This window comes from Poecilia latipinna, unplaced genomic scaffold, assembly GCF_001443285.1.
Source record: "Poecilia latipinna isolate Pla-1442-1.1 unplaced genomic scaffold, P_latipinna-1.0 Scaffold244, whole genome shotgun sequence".
NCBI lineage: Eukaryota > Metazoa > Chordata > Actinopteri > Cyprinodontiformes > Poeciliidae > Poecilia > Poecilia latipinna.
The window spans coordinates 335,739-362,290 of record NW_015112860.1 but is presented as its reverse complement, the minus strand read 5'-3'; the positions used below and the strand labels follow the sequence as shown (position 1 = coordinate 362,290).

Sequence of the window (26,552 nt, the reverse complement as noted above, 5' to 3'; positions counted from 1 at the left end):
TGCCAATAAATGGAGTTACAATGGCTTAATACTAACTGTGATTAATTGTAATCATGTCGTATAAAAACAGAATTGTGTGAAATCTGTTATACGTTTATGATCTACAATGTTCTAAAGATCCCTTTTCTAAAACCATCTGATTATTTTTGTTTGCTTCAAGAAAATGTTACATGTTTAATTTATTATTCAGATAAGAATTAAAAAGGAACAAGAAAACTTCAGTATGAAAACAAATGATGATTTTGACCTTTGTGGCAAAAAGTTTAGACATCACTGACATAAAGTCCCTCCAGATCATTTTAACTTTTTGAAAATATGAGTAGATATTAGTAAATCCCCTCGTTGTGATGCTGCAGTGGCTCTGCACAAAAACAGCTAAAGACTGAATGAAGCAGAAAGCTGGTTTAGGTCTTAATGGGAATCATAGCAGCAGGTCAACACTGTGAAAACAAAACAAAACCCGGTGCTGCTCTACAAACTACTTCAATGTGTTTTCTTTTGACACCGTAAATGTTCCCAAACAAAAACAAAATGTCCACAGCCTTCTCTAACACTTTTCCTCAATCTTTGTAGAAAAGGTTATAAAAACTACAAACGGTGGGAAGCAGTAAGAAGATGTGTGCCAGGACTTTCCAAATTAAACTCATTTCTGCAGTTTAAACCGTTGAAACTTTTCAACAACAACCTTCAGCTTTAAATGACTCTTGTTCTCTTCTGTCAGAAAGGAAAAAGTTTTATGTTTTTCAGTTCTGGACTGTGTGAATAAGAAGACGCCTCATCACTTCAGTTGCAGTGATTAGCTTCTAAAAGCTAAATTTAGAGGCTTTAACATCTGGGTTTTACACTCCATTCAATTGTGAAATATAATCAAACATTTGTTTATGGATGAACAATGAGCTTCAGGCACAGAACAGCCTAATGCTAACAGTTTCTATGAACACCAGAATAGTTACTCTGAGGCTTTCTGTGACAGTGAAGTGTTTTTCACTCACAGTCATGCTGGGTTACCTTATATGGGCAGGGGATGTGGTAGTCCCTGCACTTCTCCTGCACCCAGGTAGTCTCCCAGACGGTCCGGTAGCTGCTCTCATAAAGGTAGCAGGCCACGACGGTCAACAGGGGAACCAGGTAGAGAACGGAGAACACGCCTATGCGAATCATGAATTTCACCAGCTTCTCCTGGTTCTCCTTCTCCAGCGGGATCTCCATGCGGACCCGGTTAAGGGCAGCGATGCCCGCCAGCAGGAGCACAACTCCCACCTAGGAGGAGAGAAGCAGGAAGGTTTAAATGTGCCTTACATGAGCTAACAATGTAGCTGTTCATGCAGCAGAAGGAAGAGCTGCATTTACAGGGTTTCTGCAGGTTTCAGAAAGTCAAATTTAAGGCTTTTAAGATGTTTTTAATGCCACCATGAATGAAACTGAAGAGTAAACAAAACTATAACTACAGGGGATAATAAGGGATGCTGCAGTATTACAATCAAACCGTAGCAAAAACTGACATCTCTGGGGTCTGTTTGCAGCTTTTGGCAGCAGCTCTCTATGGCCTGAACCTCCACAAAACTCAAAGGTTTTGATTTTTTTGCCCAGAATGCACTTAGCATCATATGGGTTGGCAACATAAGTGAGCCAGTGGTAAAAACTAACTTCATCCAACCAACTGGTGATGCATTGCTGGCACGTATTAGCAGCTTGCTACTGGTAGCCCTAATTGCCTCAACAAACAGAATGTAATGAGTAACAACGTCTTTGTGTGACTCAAACGTTTGCTTGATACAAAGTTCTGTAAGAGAAAATATTTCCACAGCCACATTTAAGACCTGTGATTGCCATATTTAATGCCAACCTACATTTTCTTTAACAGATTTAAGACATTTTAAGGTGTTAAATTTAAATTCATAAATATAAGACTTTTTAAAAATCCGGACATCAAGCTAGCTAATGTGTATTATTAGCAGCTAGTTAGCAGTAGCCTCAATGAAGATGTCTGCACCCAACTCAACCTTTACCTGGCAGAAATGCTGAGCAAGAAAAAAAAAAGCACGAGAATAAAGATTAAACAGTGCTTTCATGATAAAATGTATGACCTGTGATTCATTTATTTAAGACAACATAAATTTTGTTTTATGAATTTAAGTCATTTTAAGGCCTTAATTTAGATGCATGAATTTAATTATTTGTAAGGATGTGTGGGAACCTGATTATTGCCTCAGAAGAAGAGCAATAAAATCCATCATAGTTTGCTAAAAGGGTCTTCCTCACCACGACGTCCAGGCCCAATGGGGCCAGCAGGAACCAACGCAGTGCCATCAGGTTGTAAAGCCCCACAAAGCACACGCCGCTCACGCTGTCGCCCTCTATCTTGTTCATGGCGAGCAGAGTGACGGTGAGGACACCTGGGACGCCCCAGGCGCAGGCGTGGAAGAGGAGCGCCTTCTTCTCTATGGCCTCACTGCCCCACTTAGGAACAGCTGCTAGGAACCAGGTGATGGTCAGTATGACCCACCACACACTGCCAGCCATGGTGAAGAAGTACAGCACCATGAAGAGAAGCGTGCAGGCCTAGGCGAGAGAAAGACAGATTTTTAATCAGCATGCAGGAGGGAATAAAGACAGCGGAGAACACAAGGTGAAGATCTGACCTTATTATGGGAGCCTTGAGTCACTGTGGACGCCCTAAATCTTCCTGGACTCGCTGCATTACAGGAAACTCTGTCCTCCAGCAGGAAGCCGAGGAAGAACACCAAGGACACCATCATGTAGCAGACGGCATAGAAGATAATGGGCCGCTCCGGGTAGCGGAACCTTGACACGTCGATGAGGAAAGTCAGGAAGGTGAAGAGTGTCGCTGACAGGCAGACGATGGACACCACTCCGATAAAGTAGCGGGCAAACGTCAGTTCCTCGCGAGTAAAATACATGTTGGGACACGGGGGGGAGCAGTCTCGAACCCCCAGGAAGGAGTAGCCAAGTTCTGGCTCGATTTTGAGTTCCCGGGGACACCAGAAGCCGTAGTCCCGCTGGACGGAGACGGGGGACTCGGTTGAGTCTGAGGTGGACAGGAGGTCTGCAGGTCGAGGGTAGGGCTCATCGCAGTCTGGGAACCTGAGGGAGGAAGAAAGCAGTGACTTGGTGATTCCAGCTGGTGAGCTTTCTACACTTCTTTTTTATCATGATTGTTGCTTATTGAGGTCTGATTGGACCAAGAGTCCAATAAGTTTCTTCCATTCCACCTGACTTCAAGTCAAAATATGTTCAACATGCAAACCCAGAAAAGCCAATTAGCTGACCCTGCCAACATAAATCCAGAGAAGAAGAACTACTGCTGTTCCAACCTGTTGCAGTCCATCTCCTCTGGCCAGCTGACCCCAAACATGTCCATCAGTTTGTAGCAGTCGCTCCTGGCCTGCAGGCAGAGGCGGCGACAGGGCAGAGTCATTCGGCCGTACTCGGTGCACACCGGAGCATAGATGGCACACAGGAACATCCTGAGGTCTGGAGAGCACTGCAGGTTCACCATGGGATGGAACGGCTGGAGAATCAGGCAGAGAAAAAGACAAGAGTGTTTTGGGCTGTTTTTACACCTGACAGTTTGATAGACTTGGTTTGATAGGGGACCAAAGTTGCAACATTTGTTAAGTTTTCAGCTGATGTGGTTTGCTTTCATACTTCTCTGTGTCAAACAAACCAAACTCATTGCAAGGTTTCCCCCAGAAAACTTGCTAAGCCTGGTGGTTGGGGCACTCGGCAGTCATTCATCTAACAGCCCACTGTGTTTTTGAGTTAAACATTGTTTAAAGTTGACAGAAAATTTGAAAATATCACTGAACACCGCCTATAAAATCTTAAAAAAATGCAAACATATATATATATTAAAAAAAAATACAAATAAAATGCTAAGCCTGGTGGGGACACAAGTAAAGCCTGGTGGCCCGTCAGACTTATAATACACCGACACATTCAACACATTAGAAACCACTCCTTTTGGTTCTGATTGGTTGTTTCTGAACAGCAGCAGAGCCAGAGGGATTTTCACAAATTCTCTGTTTCATATTCTACTGTCAAACACTTTTAAAAAATGTTCATCCATCCATTATCTAACACACTTATCCTTGCGCACACACATTCACACCTTAGGACAATTTAGAGAGACCAATTAATTTTTTAGAAATTCTACCTGCTTCAGCTTTTATATAGGGAAGTTTTAATAATGTTATTTTGGTGTTTTTAACTCTGAGTTAAAAATTGATCTTGTGTTTTCTCCATTGAAATGTCCAATAGACACAGGCAAATAAAATATGAATTTTATTTGCCTGTGTCTGTTTTGATTTCCTAAACTTGTGGAAAGGATTGAATTTACATAATGCCCAGTGTTGGCAAAACCTGGGCTTGGATAGTGACCTAGGTTAGTGCCACCTGGGTGTGGGTCGGTGTAAAGGCCGAGCCGGGCATAGACTGGCCTTCACGCCAATGCCAACATGAAGACCCTCCATGCAGTCAGTGGAGGTTGGTCGCATGAATGTCAGTCTTTCCTCGGACCTCCCTGGTTGATTGGAGGTCTGTCTTTTCTTGGTCTCCTCTGTTTGTAGGGAGTCTTCTGTTTGCAGGGGGACCTCTGGTTGGGTGGAGACTCTATGATGATCATTTTCCAGAGCAAGTTTCAACTCCACCTTCAGGTCTGTAACCTGACCCTGCAGAGATTTCACCGTTTCCTCCTGTGCTTTGAATTTGGAAGCTTGCTCAGAGTGACTTTTGAGTTGCTCCTCATATTTCAGTCTCACTCTGTATTTTTCAACCATAACTTCTACCAGATCTTTATTGCGGGAGGTGTATTTTTCAGCCTCCCTCTTGAAGTAGTCCAGCTGTTGAAGAATACTCTTGTCGGTTGTAACTTTAGAAGAGCAAGAAACCTTTGATAGACCTGTAATCGGTTGTACCTTTCTTCCATGGTCATGTTTGCAGGCGACGTTCTTTTTCCAACATTTTTTACAGTTTTTGAATCTCCTCCTGCTGTGATTTGACTTCAGCCTGATATGCAATCCTTCGGTCTCTTTCCTCATGGAGTTCAAAAATCTTACTCTGCAATTCTTTTTTAAGATCGTCTACCTGCTTTTTGAGATCTTTGGCTCGTCTCTTTCACGTTTTCCACTAAGGAGATGATCTTGAAGCCAGCAGAGGGAGTCGTTTTCTGCTCGACTTCCAATGATGTTGGACTCTCCAAGTCGCCGGAAGGACTTGATTCCCCCTGGACCTCTGCTGATTCATCTTCCAGGTTAATGGGGCTGTCGCTGTCATCTTCCAAAGGGAAAATGATAGCGTCGTAGTCGACTTGGATGTTGAGGTCCATCATGTCGACCCATGAAAGCTCAGCTGGAAAAGCTTCATGTTCACAAGTAATCTGTTGTTGCTTCATGTCGATATTCTGGTAAATTCTCACTTCTCTGAAAGGCGTGTAATATCTGGAATCGATATCCGGCTCTTTTCGATTAATTTTGAACGTGCTCTGAAGAGTGATCTGTCCCGATAGAACTGTGGAACAGATCTGAGAAAACGCTGTCTGTGAGCTACATTCAAGAGAGAGATTCCCTTGTGATATCATAGAGTGATGACATCACTGCTGATGTCATTGATACCATTGGAACTGAACATTCTATTGTAGCCTGACGTAAAAACATTTTGCTAGACAATGTCAAACATTGAGAAGTTTTAATTTTTGTTATCAAACATTATGAAGTCAAAAGAAGAAAAACCTCAGAAATATACAGGGTAGGGTTGCTACCGGTCCGTAAAATACAGAATCGTCCCGTATTTGATAAATGTTGTGTCCCATATTTAACCAATACGGGACACGATTTGTTCCGTATTTTCCATAAATGTGAAACAGACACGCCTATCACACAGATATCAACACTAAGTGTAACAATAATGACCAAAATAAAACACAGGAAATATTAAGGTCAGTTAAATTGTCGTGGCGGGAGATAAAGGACCTCCGCACTCCTCGGAACGCTGCGGTCCGACAATGTTGTCACGGTTGCTTAGAGACGGACACTACACAGCCGCGGTGAGTTGCTATCGTCTTAAAATATCCTCGATCCGATACTCCACCATCCTTAGAAGTAAGAACTCTGGCAGAAATACAGACGTGAATGAAGAGACGCACATTCCAGGCTGAACAGGCAATTATTTAAAAATGTGTCCATCGTGGTGCCGTGTGCTGCTGTGTGATGTGATTGATATCAGACAGAATGGATCAGGAGAGGAACACTGAAGACCCGTTCGCATCTCTTTATCCCTCAATCATCTCCTGAGGCTGATACGGTACAGAACTTTTTATTATTGATTCAGTTGCTTTTAAAAGACTATTATGAATTGATTATTTGCTTAGGATGTTGAGTTTGGATGATAATTTATTTAATATATAATAGTATCAGTCAAAGTAATATGAATGGCAATTTAAAGAACAAATCATACTAATAGATTAACAGTGCATACCTAAATATTTCCTACTTTAAAACGGTTTGTTTCTGTATGTTTTATTTAGAAATGTTGATACATTTTATGAATAATTGTTCAGCGGTCATTTAAATCATTATTTAACTTTTATTTTATTAACGTGGTTTACCAGTTTGGATAACTTGACTTCCTATCAATGGAGAAAAAACATGCTAACCAAGAATACACCAGACACACATTTTTAAGTGCTCTCCACAAATAAACACTGACTAAACTGGCCCTTTATGGTACATTTGGTCTAGAACCAGCCTCCAAACCTAACTCTTTATTTGTATAAATATTTTGGTAATACTATTTTTAATACCAGAATGTTATCATAACTTTTATGTTTTGGGTTGTCTGAGGACACATTTTGAATATTAAATCAGGTGTTACGATCAATTACTCAGTTCTTCAGTAGATTTTTACCAAATACATTTTACACCCACTTCATTAAAGCTTAAATAAATCTACTTGAGTATAAACGTGTTAAAGGTATGCTACTCTGATTGGAGTACCATTTTGTTGGGCGTCCCTTATTTTGATTTCTGAAAGGTAGCAATCCTAACTGCAGCTTGAATAAAATGCAACTACATAGTATTTTTGAGAAGTCTGGATTGGTTTAAGTGTAATTGCTTTTGACTGTTGCTGATGGGGAGAGACATTTCAGTATCTAAAACTAATAGAAAAAATTTAAGCAACCTACCGTATTTTCCACACTATAAGGCGCACTGGATTATAAGGCGCACCTTCAATGAATGGCCTATTTTAAAACTTTTTTCATATATAAGGTGCACCGCATTATAAGGCACATAAAATAGACATTACAGTAGAGGCTGGAGTTACGTTATGCATCCACTAGATGGAGCTCCACTAAACGGAATGTCAACAAAACAGTCCAACTCTGGTCGGGGACAGCCTTCCTCAACTGGGCTGGGGCGTGGGCGGACTATGGTCACCCTTCTCGGTTTGCACACAGCATGTTCGTGGAGAAAGTGGTGCTAAATGACCTGCAGACGACCTGATTCTAGACGGTCGGTAGGTAGATAGGTCAGTCAAACTTTATTAACAAACCAGCGTTCTGACAACTATCCCAGCATGCACCGCGCGCTTCTTCTTCTACGGATGAAAATGAAGTCGGCGGCTGCTTACCGTAGATGCTAGACCTGTTGTGGCTCAATATTGGTCCATACATAAGGCGCACCGGATTATAAGGCGGCTTTTGAGGAAATCCAAACAAAGGGATCAGTGGAGCAGGACGAGTGACAATTTCTGGAGATGAGTTCATAAAAACAAGTATGGCCTCTTTCTTGATAATCCCCCCTTTGCACCCCAATAATGTCACTTGTCCCCCTCCCCCGTTCTCCCCTACTCGAACCTCCACAGGGCTCCCTGCGCTGCTGCAGACAAGCCCCTTTGTGTTCCAGGGAGGACCACGCTGTGGCTGACTGACACACACTGACAACATGCACACACTTGCTCACAAGGAGAACTACCAACGGAAGTATATTATTCACAGGCTAACACACCCACCGAGCAGTGCAGTGATGCTCTCACACACTGAGAAATTGTGCCAAGAAGCAGTGTGAGTGCAGAAAGCCTCACTGGCTTTCCATGGATTCATTTGCATACACCTACATGTGTTTGTGTTGCATCAAGACTTCGAACCACACCCCAGTCAAATCACAGACGCACAGTATGTCCCCTCCCCCATAATGTAAAGACAGAAGGCCTGAAAGACAGACAGGCCCAGAGAAGAGGGGGATGGGGATGGACAGGACGGGCAGCAAATGGCTTGTTAGGACGGATGGGTATTAATCTAGTTAAATATTCGCTCTGATTTCTCTAAGTGCCCAGATCTGACTTCCCTCCACTCATCCTCAGCATGTTTCACGTCTAACGAGATGTTTGAACCGTTCTCTTGCCAATACTTTTTTCAAATGTCCCTTAGCAAGTTGTGGAGAAATCCTAGTGGTGCCCAAAGTCGGCCCTCGAGAGCTGGCATCCTGCATGTTTTAGGTCTCTCTCTGGTTTAACGCACCTGGATCAAATGATGGCTCATTAGAACACCAAAGAAGAACACTGACATGATGTTTTGCGCACATTTGTAATGGAAAGGTGGGTACTGTTCAATTCAGATTTAGCATCCATAAGGATTGAGAAGTTTAAGAGAAAATGATCCATCCCAGCAAACTGACATATTTAAATGTCCTTGATAAGCAGGGTGGTTCACTATCCAGCAAAAGTAACGATCCTGCCCTGTGTGAATACTTTTGACACGATGAGTCAAAAAGTAATTTACAATAAACTGTGGAATCAAATTTTTGATTTAAAATTCATTCATTCATATTCATGGGAACATGTTAAGTTTTTCCTCAACTATCTTCTAAGGCTACTTGTTGGTTCTTTTGGGAGGTTACCCTTCTATAAATATGGTTAAAAATACTAAATAAATAAAACCCAGATGATACTGTTTTATTCTCTTAAATCCTTCATTAAAATTGTACATCAGCTGATAATAAAACAACATCTGCAATTCAGAATCCAACAACAAATAAAGTGATAAGAAGCAACATTGCTTCTGAACAAACTGTTGCTACATTCATCCTTGGCATTTGTCTACATCATTGGCAGAATGTTTTTCAGCCATTCATATCTAATGGCTTATTGTGAAAAAAGATTCACACACTTGTGCTTCTGAAAGAGGGCAGAGACTGATGAAAGACTAAAGTTTCACACTACAGTCAAAACAATCTGCTCTCTCAAGCTGACGTTAACCCCAAGCTAAATGTTAGTACAATCATTTTCTTACATGTCATTGCCAAGATTAATCGAGCAGTCAATTGTGTAATCTCTGAGCAACTGAAGTCGTCACGCTTCATCGAGTATCATGGGACAGAAACGCACACAGTCAGAGCAGGTCATGACCCAGAATCCTCCATGAAGCAGAAACAAGTGGGTAACGTTCAGATGCACCCATCAGACCACGTCATCACAAATTGCTTTATTTATACTACAAATAGTACAGCACCATCAGTCAGGCCCAAACTAGACTTTGAACTTACTTTGTGATGATTTTTATTGGCAATTTTGAGTTGAAACAGAAACTAAAGTAGCATAACGTGACAAGTAGAATTTTAGCCTACTGTTAAACAGAAGTCATTAACTAAAAGTGGTTAAATCGGGAAATCCATTTTTCATAAGCTAAAGTTAATGAAATAAAACAAAAAACAGAACTTCTTCCACCAATTATTATCTTAAAATCAGAAAAAAAAAGTCAAGGAAAAAAGTTACTCACCATTTCTACTGGCTGTTTTAAAGATGTACCACTATGTTCATCTTCATGTTTTCTTCTGCCTTTCACTTTGCATAAGAAAACTTGAACAACTACGTCAGGCTTTGCATGTTTTTGATATAACTTCATACCAATTCAATGTTTTTGATTGTTGATTCAATGTTGCATGACTGTGTTTTTGTGTTTAATGATGTAAAACACTTTGAAATGCTTTGCTGCTGAAATGTACTATATAAATGTGATTTGATTTGGTGTATTAAATGGTTCAATTCTGAAGGCTTTTAAACCTGTACATTGTCCCTTTCTGAATAAAGTTTATATCTTATAAAACATAAAGGAAACTACAGTCTGCTGCTCTTTGTAGGAATAAGTGCTGAGAAATCCTGAATGTCATTTCAAACAACCAAAAGCGTGTAGATTAGTCTCTGAACATCTAGTACTCATCGGTGATGCAAAAACAGACCGCTCAATTTGATCTACTGCAGTTACTAGAGCTCACATCTTCATTCCTATCCTTCGTTTGGCTTCCTGCAGGCTACAGAACAACGTACTGTACTCCGCTGTGCCGCACAGAGAAGCGCTAGGAGAAACGGTTGAGTAAATATGTAGGCTACTGGGATGATTCACCACAGATCAGGACTCGCATTCAACTCTTGTCCTATTCAGACTATTTTTATACCTCAACCCTTTTATCTTCCAGCTCTTCTTCAGTATCTACAACAAGCCTTTATCCAGTATGAAGCAGTGAGAGAAGAGCCAACCGTAGTAATGATAGCTTAGTCGTATGGTTGGTCACACAACCAATATCTCCAATTACAGATAATTAATACTCCCTCTTATTGATTGACTGGTCAAACTGGAGACCTGTGCTTCGGTAAATGGCTAAAAGTTTATTGTGGAGATTTTTTCTTCAGCATCAGCCTCAAAACAGGGAGCTGAGGATGTAAAACACATTTCTGTCAAAAGGCTACATGCTAATTTATTGACTTCTACTTTCACAATTAATTCAGTTGTTTTGAAATAGTTTTAATTGCAAAAATAAAAGTTACCATGTGTAAACTTTGAAACCCATCACTCTTAAAGGTAACACAATTTTAAAACCAGAGTTGAGAAGTTATTTACTTCATGTTTATGTAGCTAAAAGAACAGCTTGTCCCACAGAGAGCAGAACAGCAAGAGGGAAAAACATTCTGCTCAAAAATGTATTCTTTTTTTAAATATAGTCAAACTAATAAAAAAAATTATTACAATGAACATGAAAGCCATGTTCAATCCAGAACCAACCATATAAGAGTCTTTTAACTATTTATTTTACAGTATCTATATGTGCAACACCAAAGGACTATTGTTCACCAAATTTAGTGATATTTAAAGAATATCAAGCATTTAAGCATTGCTCCCCCCCAAAAAAAAAGCACTGGTACAAAAAGGTGATAGATTATTAATAACTAGAAACATTTCTGCCATCACCATCTATAATAAATCTTTATTTAAATGAGTTACAACATTTAATTTTCCTTTTGATCAAATGTATTTCTGAATTGAACTTCTAGAGCGCCTTTTACACGAAGAGGCAACAAAAGGTCAGCTACTAACAGAAACCAACAAAAACACAAAAAACTAATCAGACTTAAACATAAAGCACGATATAAAGGTGTTAACGATTATGTTAACGTTACAGAGGAAACTACAAGTAGACTAAAGAAAAACTAAACTCAGAGATTATAAAGTCCTGAAACAATTAAAAACAAAACTAGTATAAATTTCTGCTTAATATAAACAAGTGATAAAAAATATAATTTCAGCACTTAAATTGAAATAAATTACTAAAAGAAGTTATTTTATAACAATTTAAAATAAAATTAAAAGTACAATAGCGGCACAAAGACTCAGTTCTACAGTCAAAATAAAAACCTTAGCTTAGAGTTTCACTATTCGTTTCTCTCTGAACGTCACTGCCAATTAATAAATATTTAATTCAGTCCTAATTGAGCTAAAAAAGAAATATTTTCTCAGATTGATTTAACATCTAAAATACATTTAATCAGTCACTGGTCATCAGGAAAGACATAGCGACATAAAGCTGTGTCATCAGCGTAGCTGTGAAAATTAGTGCTGTGGTTAAATTGCCACACAGTGCAGAGAGAATTAGCATAATTTCTCCCTCCTCTACTGCAGAGCTCTTCATAACGCCGGGCGGTGAAACCCTCTGATCTTCAAGACGTGAAGAGAAACATCCCTGACCTCCGTTTCACCCCACGCTGTGCTGATATATGCAGTCTGTCCTGAATCCCATTACTGTGATTTTCATTATTAATAGTCTAATGAAATGAAAAGCAGCCATTGGCAGCTGGATATGCCTTCAAAACAAAACAGTGATTGGGTTTTAATGGAGACTCAAGTCGGTTGCTGAGGTTCTGTGAACCGCCGACAAAAGATCCCAACATGGCCGCCCGGTCTGTGATGATTTGTTCTTTTTATAAATACCTCCCGGTCACCTCTTTTACCCCTTCCCTTCATACAGCCCCCCCTGGCATTCCAGTTCTCCTCTACCGCCATTCCAGAGCTCCAAATTTCAGAGCTTGGTGCCATGGCGATGGGTGATGCATCGATGGAGAAGAGGAGGGTTTGAGGAGGTCAGGGTGCAGGGCGGAGGGGACCACCTCCCGGGAGGCCCAAAAAAAAAAAAAAAACCCGCTGCTTTTGTTCGTAGCACAAAAGNATTTAAAGAACAAATCATACTAATAGATTAACAGTACAAACCTAAATATTTCCTACTTTAAAACGGTTTGTTTCTGTATGTTTTATTTAGAAATGTTGATACATTTTGTGAATAATTGTTCAGCGTTCATTTAATGTATTGTTTAACTATTATTTTATTAATGTGGTTTACCAGTTTGGATAACTTGACTTCCGATCAATGGAGAAAAAACATGCTAACCAAGAATACACCAGACACAGACCTGCAGCCCAGGGGCGGTTCTAGACGGGGGCCAACAGGGGAACTGAAGAAATTATACTAAATAAATGTCTTTTTTTGATATTGAGTGGTAGATATTTTTAACCTTCACAATTTTACTTTCACAATTACCAGTAATAAAAAATTAGAATTCTGCACTTTTAGCTGCTGTATTGAGATAGGATCACATTTTCCTTTTGCATCAGCTAGATCAGGATCTTCAACCTGAATCTGGAGACACAAGTGGCTCTTTGGCTCAGAATATTAAATGATGAAATATATTGCTCTGTTTTTTGTTTCAGTATTTTTTAAGTGCTCCCCACAAAAAAACACCGACTACACTGGCCCTCATGGTACATTTGGTCTAGAACCAGCCTCCAAACTTAACTCCTTATTTGTATAAATATTTTGGTAATACTATTTTTAATACCAGAATGTTATCATAACTTTTATGTTTTGGGTTGTCTGAGGACACATTTTGAATATTAAATCAGGTGTTACGATCAATTACTCAGTTCTTCAGTAGATTTTTACCAAATACATTTTACACCCACTTCATTAAAGCTTAAATAAATCTACTTGAGTATAAACGTGTTAAAGGTATGCTACTCTGATTGGAGTACCATTTTGTTGGGCGTCCCTTATTTTGATTTCTGAAAGGTAGCAATCCTAACTGCAGCTTGAATAAAATGCAACTACATAGTATTTTTGAGAAGTCTGGATTGGTTTAAGTGTAATTGCTTTTGACTGTTGCTGATGGGGAGAGACATTTCAGTATCTAAAACTAATAGAAAAAATTTAAGCAACCTACCGTATTTTCCACACTATAAGGCGCACTGGATTATAAGGCGCACCTTCAATGAATGGCCTATTTTAAAACTTTTTTCATATATAAGGTGCACCGCATTATAAGGCACATAAAATAGACATTACAGTAGAGGCTGGAGTTACGTTATGCATCCACTAGATGGAGCTCCACTAAACGGAATGTCAACAAAACAGTCCAACTCTGGTCGGGGACAGCCTTCCTCAACTGGGCTGGGGCGTGGGCGGACTATGGTCACCCTTCTCGGTTTGCACACAGCATGTTCGTGGAGAAAGTGGTGCTAAATGACCTGCAGACGACCTGATTCTAGACGGTCGGTAGGTAGATAGGTCAGTCAAACTTTATTAACAAACCAGCGTTCTGACAACTATCCCAGCATGCACCGCGCGCTTCTTCTTCTACGGATGAAAATGAAGTCGGCGGCTGCTTACCGTAGATGCTAGACCTGTTGTGGCTCAATATTGGTCCATACATAAGGCGCACCGGATTATAAGGCGGCTTTTGAGGAAATCCAAACAAAGGGATCAGTGGAGCAGGACGAGTGACAATTTCTGGAGATGAGTTCATAAAAACAAGTATGGCCTCTTTCTTGATAATCCCCCCTTTGCACCCCAATAATGTCACTTGTCCCCCTCCCCCGTTCTCCCCTACTCGAACCTCCACAGGGCTCCCTGCGCTGCTGCAGACAAGCCCCTTTGTGTTCCAGGGAGGACCACGCTGTGGCTGACTGACACACACTGACAACATGCACACACTTGCTCACAAGGAGAACTACCAACGGAAGTATATTATTCACAGGCTAACACACCCACCGAGCAGTGCAGTGATGCTCTCACACACTGAGAAATTGTGCCAAGAAGCAGTGTGAGTGCAGAAAGCCTCACTGGCTTTCCATGGATTCATTTGCATACACCTACATGTGTTTGTGTTGCATCAAGACTTCGAACCACACCCCAGTCAAATCACAGACGCACAGTATGTCCCCTCCCCCATAATGTAAAGACAGAAGGCCTGAATGACAGACAGGCCCAGAGAAGAGGGGGATGGGGATGGACAGGACGGGCAGCAAATGGCTTGTTAGGACGGATGGGTATTAATCTAGTTAAATATTCGCTCTGATTTCTCTAAGTGCCCAGATCTGACTTCCCTCCACTCATCCTCAGCATGTTTCACGTCTAACGAGATGTTTGAACCGTTCTCTTGCCAATACTTTTTTCAAATGTCCCTTAGCAAGTTGTGGAGAAATCCTAGTGGTGCCCAAAGTCGGCCCTCGAGAGCTGGCATCCTGCATGTTTTAGGTCTCTCTCTGGTTTAACGCACCTGGATCAAATGATGGCTCATTAGAACACCAAAGAAGAACACTGACATGATGTTTTGCGCACATTTGTAATGGAAAGGTGGGTACTGTTCAATTCAGATTTAGCATCCATAAGGATTGAGAAGTTTAAGAGAAAATGATCCATCCCAGCAAACTGACATATTTAAATGTCCTTGATAAGCAGGGTGGTTCACTATCCAGCAAAAGTAACGATCCTGCCCTGTGTGAATACTTTTGACACGATGAGTCAAAAAGTAATTTACAATAAACTGTGGAATCAAATTTTTGATTTAAAATTCATTCATTCATATTCATGGGAACATGTTAAGTTTTTCCTCAACTATCTTCTAAGGCTACTTGTTGGTTCTTTTGGGAGGTTACCCTTCTATAAATATGGTTAAAAATACTAAATAAATAAAACCCAGATGATACTGTTTTATTCTCTTAAATCCTTCATTAAAATTGTACATCAGCTGATAATAAAACAACATCTGCAATTCAGAATCCAACAACAAATAAAGTGATAAGAAGCAACATTGCTTCTGAACAAACTGTTGCTACATTCATCCTTGGCATTTGTCTACATCATTGGCAGAATGTTTTTCAGCCATTCATATCTAATGGCTTATTGTGAAAAAAGATTCACACACTTGTGCTTCTGAAAGAGGGCAGAGACTGATGAAAGACTAAAGTTTCACACTACAGTCAAAACAATCTGCTCTCTCAAGCTGACGTTAACCCCAAGCTAAATGTTAGTACAATCATTTTCTTACATGTCATTGCCAAGATTAATCGAGCAGTCAATTGTGTAATCTCTGAGCAACTGAAGTCGTCACGCTTCATCGAGTATCATGGGACAGAAACGCACACAGTCAGAGCAGGTCATGACCCAGAATCCTCCATGAAGCAGAAACAAGTGGGTAACGTTCAGATGCACCCATCAGACCACGTCATCACAAATTGCTTTATTTATACTACAAATAGTACAGCACCATCAGTCAGGCCCAAACTAGACTTTGAACTTACTTTGTGATGATTTTTATTGGCAATTTTGAGTTGAAACAGAAACTAAAGTAGCATAACGTGACAAGTAGAATTTTAGCCTACTGTTAAACAGAAGTCATTAACTAAAAGTGGTTAAATCGGGAAATCCATTTTTCATAAGCTAAAGTTAATGAAATAAAACAAAAAACAGAACTTCTTCCACCAATTATTATCTTAAAATCAGAAAAAAAAAGTCAAGGAAAAAAGTTACTCACCATTTCTACTGGCTGTTTTAAAGATGTACCACTATGTTCATCTTCATGTTTTCTTCTGCCTTTCACTTTGCATAAGAAAACTTGAACAACTACGTCAGGCTTTGCATGTTTTTGATATAACTTCATACCAATTCAATGTTTTTGATTGTTGATTCAATGTTGCATGACTGTGTTTTTGTGTTTAATGATGTAAAACACTTTGAAATGCTTTGCTGCTGAAATGTACTATATAAATGTGATTTGATTTGGTGTATTAAATGGTTCAATTCTGAAGGCTTTTAAACCTGTACATTGTCCCTTTCTGAATAAAGTTTATATCTTATAAAACATAAAGGAAACTACAGTCTGCTGCTCTTTGTAGGAATAAGTGCTGAGAAATCCTGAATGTCATTTCAAACAACCAAAAGCGTGTAGATTAGTCTCTGAACATCTAGTACTCATCGGTGATGCAAAAACAGACCGCTCAATTTGATCTACTGCAGTTACTAGAGCTCACATCTTCATTCCTATCCTTCGTTTGGCTTCCTGCAGGCTACAGAACAACGTACTGTACTCCGCTGTGCCGCACAGAGAAGCGCTAGGAGAAACGGTTGAGTAAATATGTAGGCTACTGGGATGATTCACCACAGATCAGGACTCGCATTCAACTCTTGTCCTATTCAGACTATTTTTATACCTCAACCCTTTTATCTTCCAGCTCTTCTTCAGTATCTACAACAAGCCTTTATCCAGTATGAAGCAGTGAGAGAAGAGCCAACCGTAGTAATGATAGCTTAGTCGTATGGTTGGTCACACAACCAATATCTCCAATTACAGATAATTAATACTCCCTCTTATTGATTGACTGGTCAAACTGGAGACCTGTGCTTCGGTAAATGGCTAAAAGTTTATTGTGGAGATTTTTTCTTCAGCATCAGCCTCAAAACAGGGAGCTGAGGATGTAAAACACATTTCTGTCAAAAGGCTACATGCTAATTTATTGACTTCTACTTTCACAATTAATTCAGTTGTTTTGAAATAGTTTTAATTGCAAAAATAAAAGTTACCATGTGTAAACTTTGAAACCCATCACTCTTAAAGGTAACACAATTTTAAAACCAGAGTTGAGAAGTTATTTACTTCATGTTTATGTAGCTAAAAGAACAGCTTGTCCCACAGAGAGCAGAACAGCAAGAGGGAAAAACATTCTGCTCAAAAATGTATTCTTTTTTTAAATATAGTCAAACTAATAAAAAAAATTATTACAATGAACATGAAAGCCATGTTCAATCCAGAACCAACCATATAAGAGTCTTTTAACTATTTATTTTACAGTATCTATATGTGCAACACCAAAGGACTATTGTTCACCAAATTTAGTGATATTTAAAGAATATCAAGCATTTAAGCATTGCTCCCCCCCAAAAAAAAAGCACTGGTACAAAAAGGTGATAGATTATTAATAACTAGAAACATTTCTGCCATCACCATCTATAATAAATCTTTATTTAAATGAGTTACAACATTTAATTTTCCTTTTGATCAAATGTATTTCTGAATTGAACTTCTAGAGCGCCTTTTACACGAAGAGGCAACAAAAGGTCAGCTACTAACAGAAACCAACAAAAACACAAAAAACTAATCAGACTTAAACATAAAGCACGATATAAAGGTGTTAACGATTATGTTAACGTTACAGAGGAAACTACAAGTAGACTAAAGAAAAACTAAACTCAGAGATTATAAAGTCCTGAAACAATTAAAAACAAAACTAGTATAAATTTCTGCTTAATATAAACAAGTGATAAAAAATATAATTTCAGCACTTAAATTGAAATAAATTACTAAAAGAAGTTATTTTATAACAATTTAAAATAAAATTAAAAGTACAATAGCGGCACAAAGACTCAGTTCTACAGTCAAAATAAAAACCTTAGCTTAGAGTTTCACTATTCGTTTCTCTCTGAACGTCACTGCCAATTAATAAATATTTAATTCAGTCCTAATTGAGCTAAAAAAGAAATATTTTCTCAGATTGATTTAACATCTAAAATACATTTAATCAGTCACTGGTCATCAGGAAAGACATAGCGACATAAAGCTGTGTCATCAGCGTAGCTGTGAAAATTAGTGCTGTGGTTAAATTGCCACACAGTGCAGAGAGAATTAGCATAATTTCTCCCTCCTCTACTGCAGAGCTCTTCATAACGCCGGGCGGTGAAACCCTCTGATCTTCAAGACGTGAAGAGAAACATCCCTGACCTCCGTTTCACCCCACGCTGTGCTGATATATGCAGTCTGTCCTGAATCCCATTACTGTGATTTTCATTATTAATAGTCTAATGAAATGAAAAGCAGCCATTGGCAGCTGGATATGCCTTCAAAACAAAACAGTGATTGGGTTTTAATGGAGACTCAAGTCGGTTGCTGAGGTTCTGTGAACCGCCGACAAAAGATCCCAACATGGCCGCCCGGTCTGTGATGATTTGTTCTTTTTATAAATACCTCCCGGTCACCTCTTTTACCCCTTCCCTTCATACAGCCCCCCCTGGCATTCCAGTTCTCCTCTACCGCCATTCCAGAGCTCCAAATTTCAGAGCTTGGTGCCATGGCGATGGGTGATGCATCGATGGAGAAGAGGAGGGTTTGAGGAGGTCAGGGTGCAGGGCGGAGGGGACCACCTCCCGGGAGGCCCAAAAAAAAAAAAAAAAGCCGCTGCTTCCTTTGTTAACAGCACAATCGGGACGGTTTCCTGGGCAACGGTAAAGTCCTGCCAACGGGGGAGGTGGGGGAGGACAAAAGAGGTGCAGAGGAAGGGAGAGAGGAGTGATGGGTCGACCAAGCAGCCGTGTCATTCGCCACTAAGAAAGTGTTTGTGTTTGACAGTGGGTAATATCCATTTACACACACGCACACAGAGAGAGAGAGAAGGGTTGTTGTGGAGCAGTGCCTCGCTTTCTCGATGTGCTCCGCATTCACGGCACTGCCAATAAACACGGTGTCGGACATTAAATAAAACAAGAGGCTCTTTTATAGTGCAGGTCACGCTGGCTAGGATTTATCAGGCCGTGTTGTGTGTATCGGATACATCTTCACTACGGCACAAAGAGCGCGATACGTCAAGTACTCTCTGGTGAAACACGCAGAGAGTTGTTCTGTATTGAACTGGAGGTATCACACACACACACACACACACACACCTTTACAAACTCATTCACACCGACAGGGTGGAGTTTCTGGGTTAGTCCACACAGCAGCTGAAACCTGACGCGGTTTATCTGGACGGGCTGCCAAACTGAGAGAACAGGCTGAAAGGCAAAGGGACCGGGGAGATTAAACCCAGACGGGCCATTAGGCTTTGTGTCGGTGGTTTCTGTTTACGGGCAACACGGAATAAACGTCAAAATGGGTTTGACTTGAGGTGAGATTGAAGGGGTGCTTTGCATCCAGGCCGCCATCTCGCCATGGCGACTATTTTTACGTAGCTGTCATTGCGGTGATTTGTTGGCTTACACCCGGTTAGCAATCTAACATGATTAGCATTTTCAGTTGGTCCTGACCCTCGCTTTGTCCATCTGGTCTTAACCAGACCTCTGAGCAATTCCTGTTATTACTCTTGCTGTGACCGTCACACAACCCTGACCTTCAGGGGGAAAGCTCAGCTTCTCTTCTACATGCTATGGTCAAGTTGAAAAAATGAACTTCAAAGATGAGATGAGAAAATGTTCCCTTTAAAGGGGCAGTTGTAGGTATTTTCCAGGCATACAGTGCCATTTTATAGCACAATCAAGTAACTACATTACCATCAGTTGTTATAGAAATATATAAAATATGATGCAAGAGAAATTTGACTTTGTGATTTAATTCCTTGAAACTGTGCCTATGTCCCTTTAAGAAGCTCCTGCTCTTTCTGAAACTCTGCCTTCAGGAAATCACATTAACACAACGTTTTTACCAGCGTTTCACTGAGAAGTAGCTCCTATAACGAATTTAGCAGATGCTCAGTTCCACTAGGTGTTTGCCAATTGCTGCTGGCTAGTCTGAAGGAACTGTGTGGGGGAGTCACAGAGGAAGGATGCCCTGCCAGGCGGAAGCTCAGAAACTGCAGCTCTCATAAGGAGTTTTGTCCTCGAAGGCAGAGCTAGGTCCAGCCAGGCATTTTGCAATGGTTCCCATGGGAGACTAAAGGATTTCTCAGACATTAATGAAGGAATCTAGGCAACACTCCAGGTATGATTTTGATGAGGGAATAACATTATAACATAATGTAAAGATTAAAAAAGTTGATTCTGCAAAATACTGCCCCTTTAACAGTTTGTATTTGTGGATTTTCAAAAACACAGGCCAGGAACAACGCTCAGCCACAACAGCATCTGTCTCCGCCGAAGCACAAATTGTCAGATTCATAAAGCCAGAAATGATGGGTTAATAATTTACCTCAGACAAAAACTGTAGATCACTACAGAAGGCATCAAAGTCTATCAGCTTAACTGAGTTCCCTCCATGAGTCCGTTTGGGAGCCACAGAGAGCATCCATGTCTAAATGAGAGGATTTTAACCCATTTAGTAATGCCACTAAAATCTGCCACGCTCTTACTTATGCAAGTGCGGCACAATATCACTGTGGTAAAAAAAAAAAAAAAAAAGATTCCAAACCCTCGAGGCCCATGTCCCATTTGAGCTGCGAGGTCATTCAGCGGTCATTGATGAAAGACTGGAAGAGGATAAAAAGCAGAATATAAAGTACAGTAACTTAGCATTTTCATGGTTTGAGTCATTCAGGAGTTTACATTTTTACTGACCCAGCTTCTAACAAAAAGACTAATATAGATATGGGGATTTATAACTAATGCCATGATGATAAACTGTCCTACTTTCCCATAAAACTAACACCAGGCGAAATCTTTTGAAAAGAAGGCATGAAGAGACACCACTGCAGGAGCTTAGAAGAAAGAGCGCAGAAACGGCAGGCGTTGGTTCCAGTCCAACTCCCAGCTTCTCCACGGTGTGAGGCATTCATCATTATTATCATGGCTGTTAAGCAGGCCTAATTCCTCTTTAAGAATCAACCATCAGCGCTCTTTTTGGCTGCTCTCAACATCTTAGAGGCTTTCAATTCTCCCAAGGACTGGATCCCGGGCCGAGTTATCGGGAAGACAAGAGCCGAACAGAAGAGCAGTCTCCGCCATCTGGAAACTACCGGCTTCCTGTGTGAAATCCTAAACTGACAAACACTTCTGGGCACTAAGAGAGACCTAATTGTGAATCTGTGACCAATCAAAGTGAACACTGTTGGAACCAAAACGACCTCTTTCTGTTGAAGAACAACATCTAAACCCTCAGCAGCTCCAGCGAGGCCTTCATCGCAATAAATCTACACAGTATTTTTCAGGTTAGTCAGTAGGGATGCACCAATAAATCGACCCAGATTGTCTTAATTTTGGTCGATACTTATATGAGGAACCAATCTTATGCGCTGATTATTGTCCACCTTTCCAAAGGTCTGAAAATCAGCTGCTGTCCGCTTTCTCTCTTCCATCAAAGAGGGCTGACTCGACCAGCAGGTGTTGGAGCAACAAGCACCTCATACCTGAGAGCGGCTACGTATGCTGCATTTTGGAAAAATTGTGGTCGGAGATTTTACAGAAGAACTATGGATTCAACACATTGGAATGACAACTTTTTATGAATTGTGCGATGCTGTGACTGCTCTGATGGAGCCAGTTGCACATTGTCCAAAAACAAAAGCAAACCTCCTACCACTTCCCGTCATCTTCTTCGACGTTTCCACCAGTAGTAACATCTGGATGTCGATCACATGACTCCTGAGACATGTGATCAGGAAAAATTGGAAAATGGAGAATGGAAAAAGTGTTTCCATTAGTTTTATGAAATCTATCCATTTTGACACGGCCGGAAAAAAACATCTGAGTTTTTTCTTCATTTTTGTAATTTGTGCAATTTTATGGTTAATAGCAGTGCAGCTAGTGACTGCATATGGTTTTGTTTGCATCCCATTTGATTGTATATCTTATACTATGTTTATTGGATACCATTCGGCTGTTTTAATGCATTTCTTCTTTTATTTTTTAAAGTTACTAGCTAAGATTGGGGTTGGAAATTAGCACCAGAGCTGCAACCAGGTACAGTTTCCTCTGATGGTTAATGTATACTGCACATTGTCTGTGTTTTAACTAAATGAATTGTAGCTCATAAGATGACTGTGGTGATGTATCGTGAGCAGTAAGACACAGGATGGTGTGTGAGCCGGCTCAGGAGAGCAGCTGTGATCCATCACATGTAGCTGCACATTCACACAGCTGGGCAGGCCGTGTTTAGAGGTTACATAACCCCGGCTTCTTAGCGGCAAGCTGCTTCTGCCGGCAGCCACATCTCCATCTCTCCAACAGTCGCTGCTGAGCATGGCGACGCCAACAGATGGATGGCAGAGTGTCGCCACATCATCGCCATGGCAGCAGGGTGGGGCCGGTGGCCAGAGATGATGGAGGGGATCAGCAAACTGGAACAATGTTTGTGAAATATAGACGGCCAGTATATCCACACACAGGAGGAGTGTGTTTGGTCAAGAGGGCATCTATGCACCATAGATCGATCCATTTGTTTTAAATGAATGTTTTTAAAAGAATAAAGACTTCTAAACACAGAAATGTGAACTTTGATCCGTTATTGAACCAGAACCAAAATAGGTTTCGGGTTTTTTTCCCCCTCCGTGTGTGTATGTGTATGTGTGGTTGAGTCATTTTTCTAAAGCCTGTTATATAAAATAGATTTGGTGACCAGGTGCTGGACTGGGAAATCCCTCCACACATCTGTAAACATCCTAAATGTGCAGCACAGCAACACAGCAGAACGTCTGTGGCGTTCAGGTCACAAAGCACAGGAGAAAAAAATGTAAAATAAAAAAAGGCATCTTTGAAAGAATGTTTGTCTGAACATCCTCAGTACCAAATTAGTGTTGTCCTCAGACCCACCCAGCAGACAGAGCGGACACAATGAAGGCTTTACATAACCAGCAGTAGTTTGATTATACACTCCTAATCTAACCTGCGTAAATGTGGATATGAATGGGCAGAGGTTCAGAACGTTTCTACGAAGGTCTGAGATCGGTTTCACAAAAACAAAAACAGAAACATGCTTTACAGAAGGTCTGACAGAGAGAGAGAGAGAGACAGGAAAGAAAAATCTGATGTGTTATGTACTCTACTTATAGTAATTGCATAATGTTAAAAGAGTTAATTAGCCATCAGTTATACACAGCAAATGTATGTGTTTATCTTTAAGAACTGCGCCAATTCCTGGTTTTCTTTGAGGTTCGACCTACAAATTCAAGGTTAGAATCAAATTTTAAGAAGAATTTTCTGATGGTTTCCATGATTAAAAAAAAATAGTGAATAAAAGAGAATCTAAAATTATGTGCGACTTGATCCGCTAGTCAAATTCAGAACAGATGAACAAACTTCTAGCCAAATCATTTAAGAATCTGCTAATTCATACTAATGCCTAGTTAAAGCTATATACTGAGCATTTCTGTTCAAAAATTACACAGAAACATTTACAGTTTGCTACTGTATTTTTGGTAACCATTAACTATTAAATTAATTGGCTTAGCTAGGTTTATTTTTGATAAGATAAAAAAGAAATATAGCTAAATACATGTGAACATTAGTCACAGAATTTCTATTAATGTGTCTTAAAAGCGTAAAGAAGCTCATCTAAAAGGCACCATTAAGACAAATGTTAAATCTTATATTTTCTTCAAACAGCTTTAGAATAATTTAATAATACTCTACAATAATAATGCTATTTTTGAGGTGTTTCTCTATTCTGTGACGCCTACAACGTAGATCACTGACCTCGCTGAAACAGTCAGAGAGTCCTGTACTGAAAGCAGATATTACTAGAAAAGTAATAAAAAATATGACCTAGAACATTTGATTAATATTTTTAGGGCAATTTTTAAAATTGTTTTGCCTTCACAAAATTCCTAAAGAAATACCAAGAATTTCATGGTTTTTTTATGAGTATAAAAAAAAGATATCAATATCTTTTTACGAGGCTTATTCTGAGCAGGGCTTGTGAAAAGGCGATGTTTTACATTTCCCTAATAAATGAAAATGCTTTCTTTGTAAACGAGTTTTTTTTTATCCTACCCTTTTTGTCCCATCTCAGCTTTTTGAACACAGACATATATTACATGTGTTTAGAGTTCAAACGTCAAGCTAAACTGAAAACAGAGACGTATTTTCCAGTAAATTATGAAGCTGTGTTGACTGAAAGCTTTTTCACATGTCGTATCATGTACCGTACCTCCATGGCGAGAGCGGCCGTCTGCTGGTCGTAGTGGTTCATGATGTTGGGCATGAAAGTGGAGTTATACGGCAGCCCCTGACACATGCGCAGGGTGATGGGCTCGCAGGTGAACAGACTGTGGCTGCCCGCCACAGCATCCATGGGGATGGCCACGCAGGCGGCGAGCATCGACACGGAGAGCACCCACAGGAGATCCATCACTGGGTCCCCACACCTGGAGACACCCAGGAGATGGCTGCTTAGGATGAGAGGTTACTCTCTGTTACCGTAAGGGTCATCCACCAGGTCAGGAATAAAAATAAAAAAAAACGTTTGAAAATCGCCTGAGAGTCTCTTCTGAGATTACAGAGAAATGGTCCAAGCTGGAAGGGACCATCCAACGAGTTCATGATCAAAGCTGGCTGCATCCATCATCATTGTCTAAAGGTCCATCACCTGAGAGAGGCTGAGCTTCTGACCAACGTGCCTTCAAAAGGAAGTACCAGCAACAGCCAGAGATGGAAACCAGTCAATGATCTGCATGTAGAAAAATCACAACAGAGATAGAATAAGTCATTGTAGCAAAGCTCACGAAACAAAGCAGTGTGTTTTTTAAAAAACAGCAATTCAGGGGACATTTTTAAAATGAAATATAGTTGTTTTTGTTAATGATGTTCAAGTGGCTCCATTGTTGATTAAAAAAAAGGTTCACTTTGATATCTGAACTTAGCATTAAAAATAACAAATATTGAGTCATTAAAAAACATACAACTTAAACATCAATATAAACAAAAAATGGTAATTTAAACCTTTAATATTGCATAAAAATACTATGTGGTATTTTAATCACAATAATATTCAATACATCCAACTTCATGCTTGATAACTTTAAATTTTATGTGGTATTTAAGTCCTTTCAGACATAATTCTGTCATTTGTCTTTTATTTCGTCATATTTTTAAAAATATTACAACTAGCCTGCCTTATTAACATGTCAGCACACACCCATATACAGCCTGAACAGACTTTCTCCTGACACGTATAAAAACATAAATAATAAACTTGTAATGAAGAATTCCTTTTCAAATTCTCAGAAAATTTGTTTTATTTAAACCTGAATATAAAAGAGTGAAAATTATTTAGTTAATTCCGCGTTTAGCCTACCTGTTTATTAGCGAGAGCTGCTCCTCTATCTACAGATTCATTTATCCTCTCCACATATTAAATTAGCTAAACTAACCTGACCAGGAGGCTCGACGCGGCTACTTTCCTCTAACCGCAAGAGTGTCACCAAAACCCGGATTCAAGCAAAGAGAAGTAACGCAGAGCAAACAATAGATGACGGCTGGTCCGTCCTCAGGGCTGATAGTAACCGGAGCAGAGACAGCCAGCTCCGCTCACCGGTGTTATCATTTACCGCAACGAGCCGCTGGGGCGGCAACTCGGAGGTGGTTGCTCCGGAGAAACACTCCGCCCCGATATTTACAAAGAAAGAAAAAATGGAGGAATTAAATGGACAAAACTTTACCGAAATGTTCTCCAGGGAAATTCACGTGCAGTAGCGGTGGTCTCAGCAGCTCACCCTCTCCGTAACAATGAGCTAACCTCCTCCTCCTCCTCCTCTTCCTCCAGCCTCCCTCACCTCTTCTTCTCCTTTTCCTCTCCTCCTTCACCCCCACGTTCCTCCCACCGTTAAGCCCCCGAAACTTTCAAGATGGCTTCCGGTCCGAACCCTATCGATTTAATAGAAGACTCTTAATGTCAACAAAATATTATATTATATTATATTATATTATATTATATTATATTATATTATATTATATTATATACTGATGGTTTTAAGTTTCCCTTTAGGATTTTGTGCCACCGCTAATTACCACCGTCACATTGTCTAACTTTCAATAAAGTTCCACTGTTGTGTCGTGAGTCCATAGACTAATTTCCCCAAAATCTTTGCGACCATGATGTTTTTTTGTTCGTTTACTTTTTTTTAATTTTATTTTATTTTTTTACAAATCATGACATACGTATTTTTTGTGAGAATTTTTGCATATTCTTTTCTTCCCCACACTAATATCTTGTATCCAAACTCAGATTAGTAACTAAAAGTT

At 40.0% G+C, this 26,552-nt stretch overlaps 1 protein-coding gene across 4 annotated transcripts in view; it reads right to left on the bottom strand.

Moving 5' to 3' along the window:
• fzd3a (frizzled class receptor 3a) overlaps nt 1-26,126 on the bottom strand; it is a 33,556-nt gene extending 7,430 nt beyond the window's left edge. The window contains exons 1-7 of one of the 4 annotated variants that reach the window (XM_015032555.1): nt 25,970-26,126; nt 24,898-24,978; nt 24,460-24,676; nt 3,336-3,532; nt 2,643-3,105; nt 2,263-2,562; nt 1,009-1,260 (exon numbers count right to left, since the gene is read on the bottom strand). In XM_015032555.1, coding sequence (XP_014888041.1) covers nt 1,009-1,260; nt 2,263-2,562; nt 2,643-3,105; nt 3,336-3,532; nt 24,460-24,660 — 1,413 coding nt within the window. In that variant the 5' untranslated portion in view covers nt 24,661-24,676; nt 24,898-24,978; nt 25,970-26,126. Of the gene's footprint in view, nt 1-1,008; nt 1,261-2,262; nt 2,563-2,642; nt 3,106-3,335; nt 3,533-24,459; nt 24,979-25,681; nt 25,878-25,969 lie in introns of those variants that run through there. The other 3 variants (XM_015032559.1, XM_015032558.1, XM_015032556.1) reach the window with 3 other exon arrangements.
• Between the last annotated feature and the right edge of the window lie 426 nt (nt 26,127-26,552).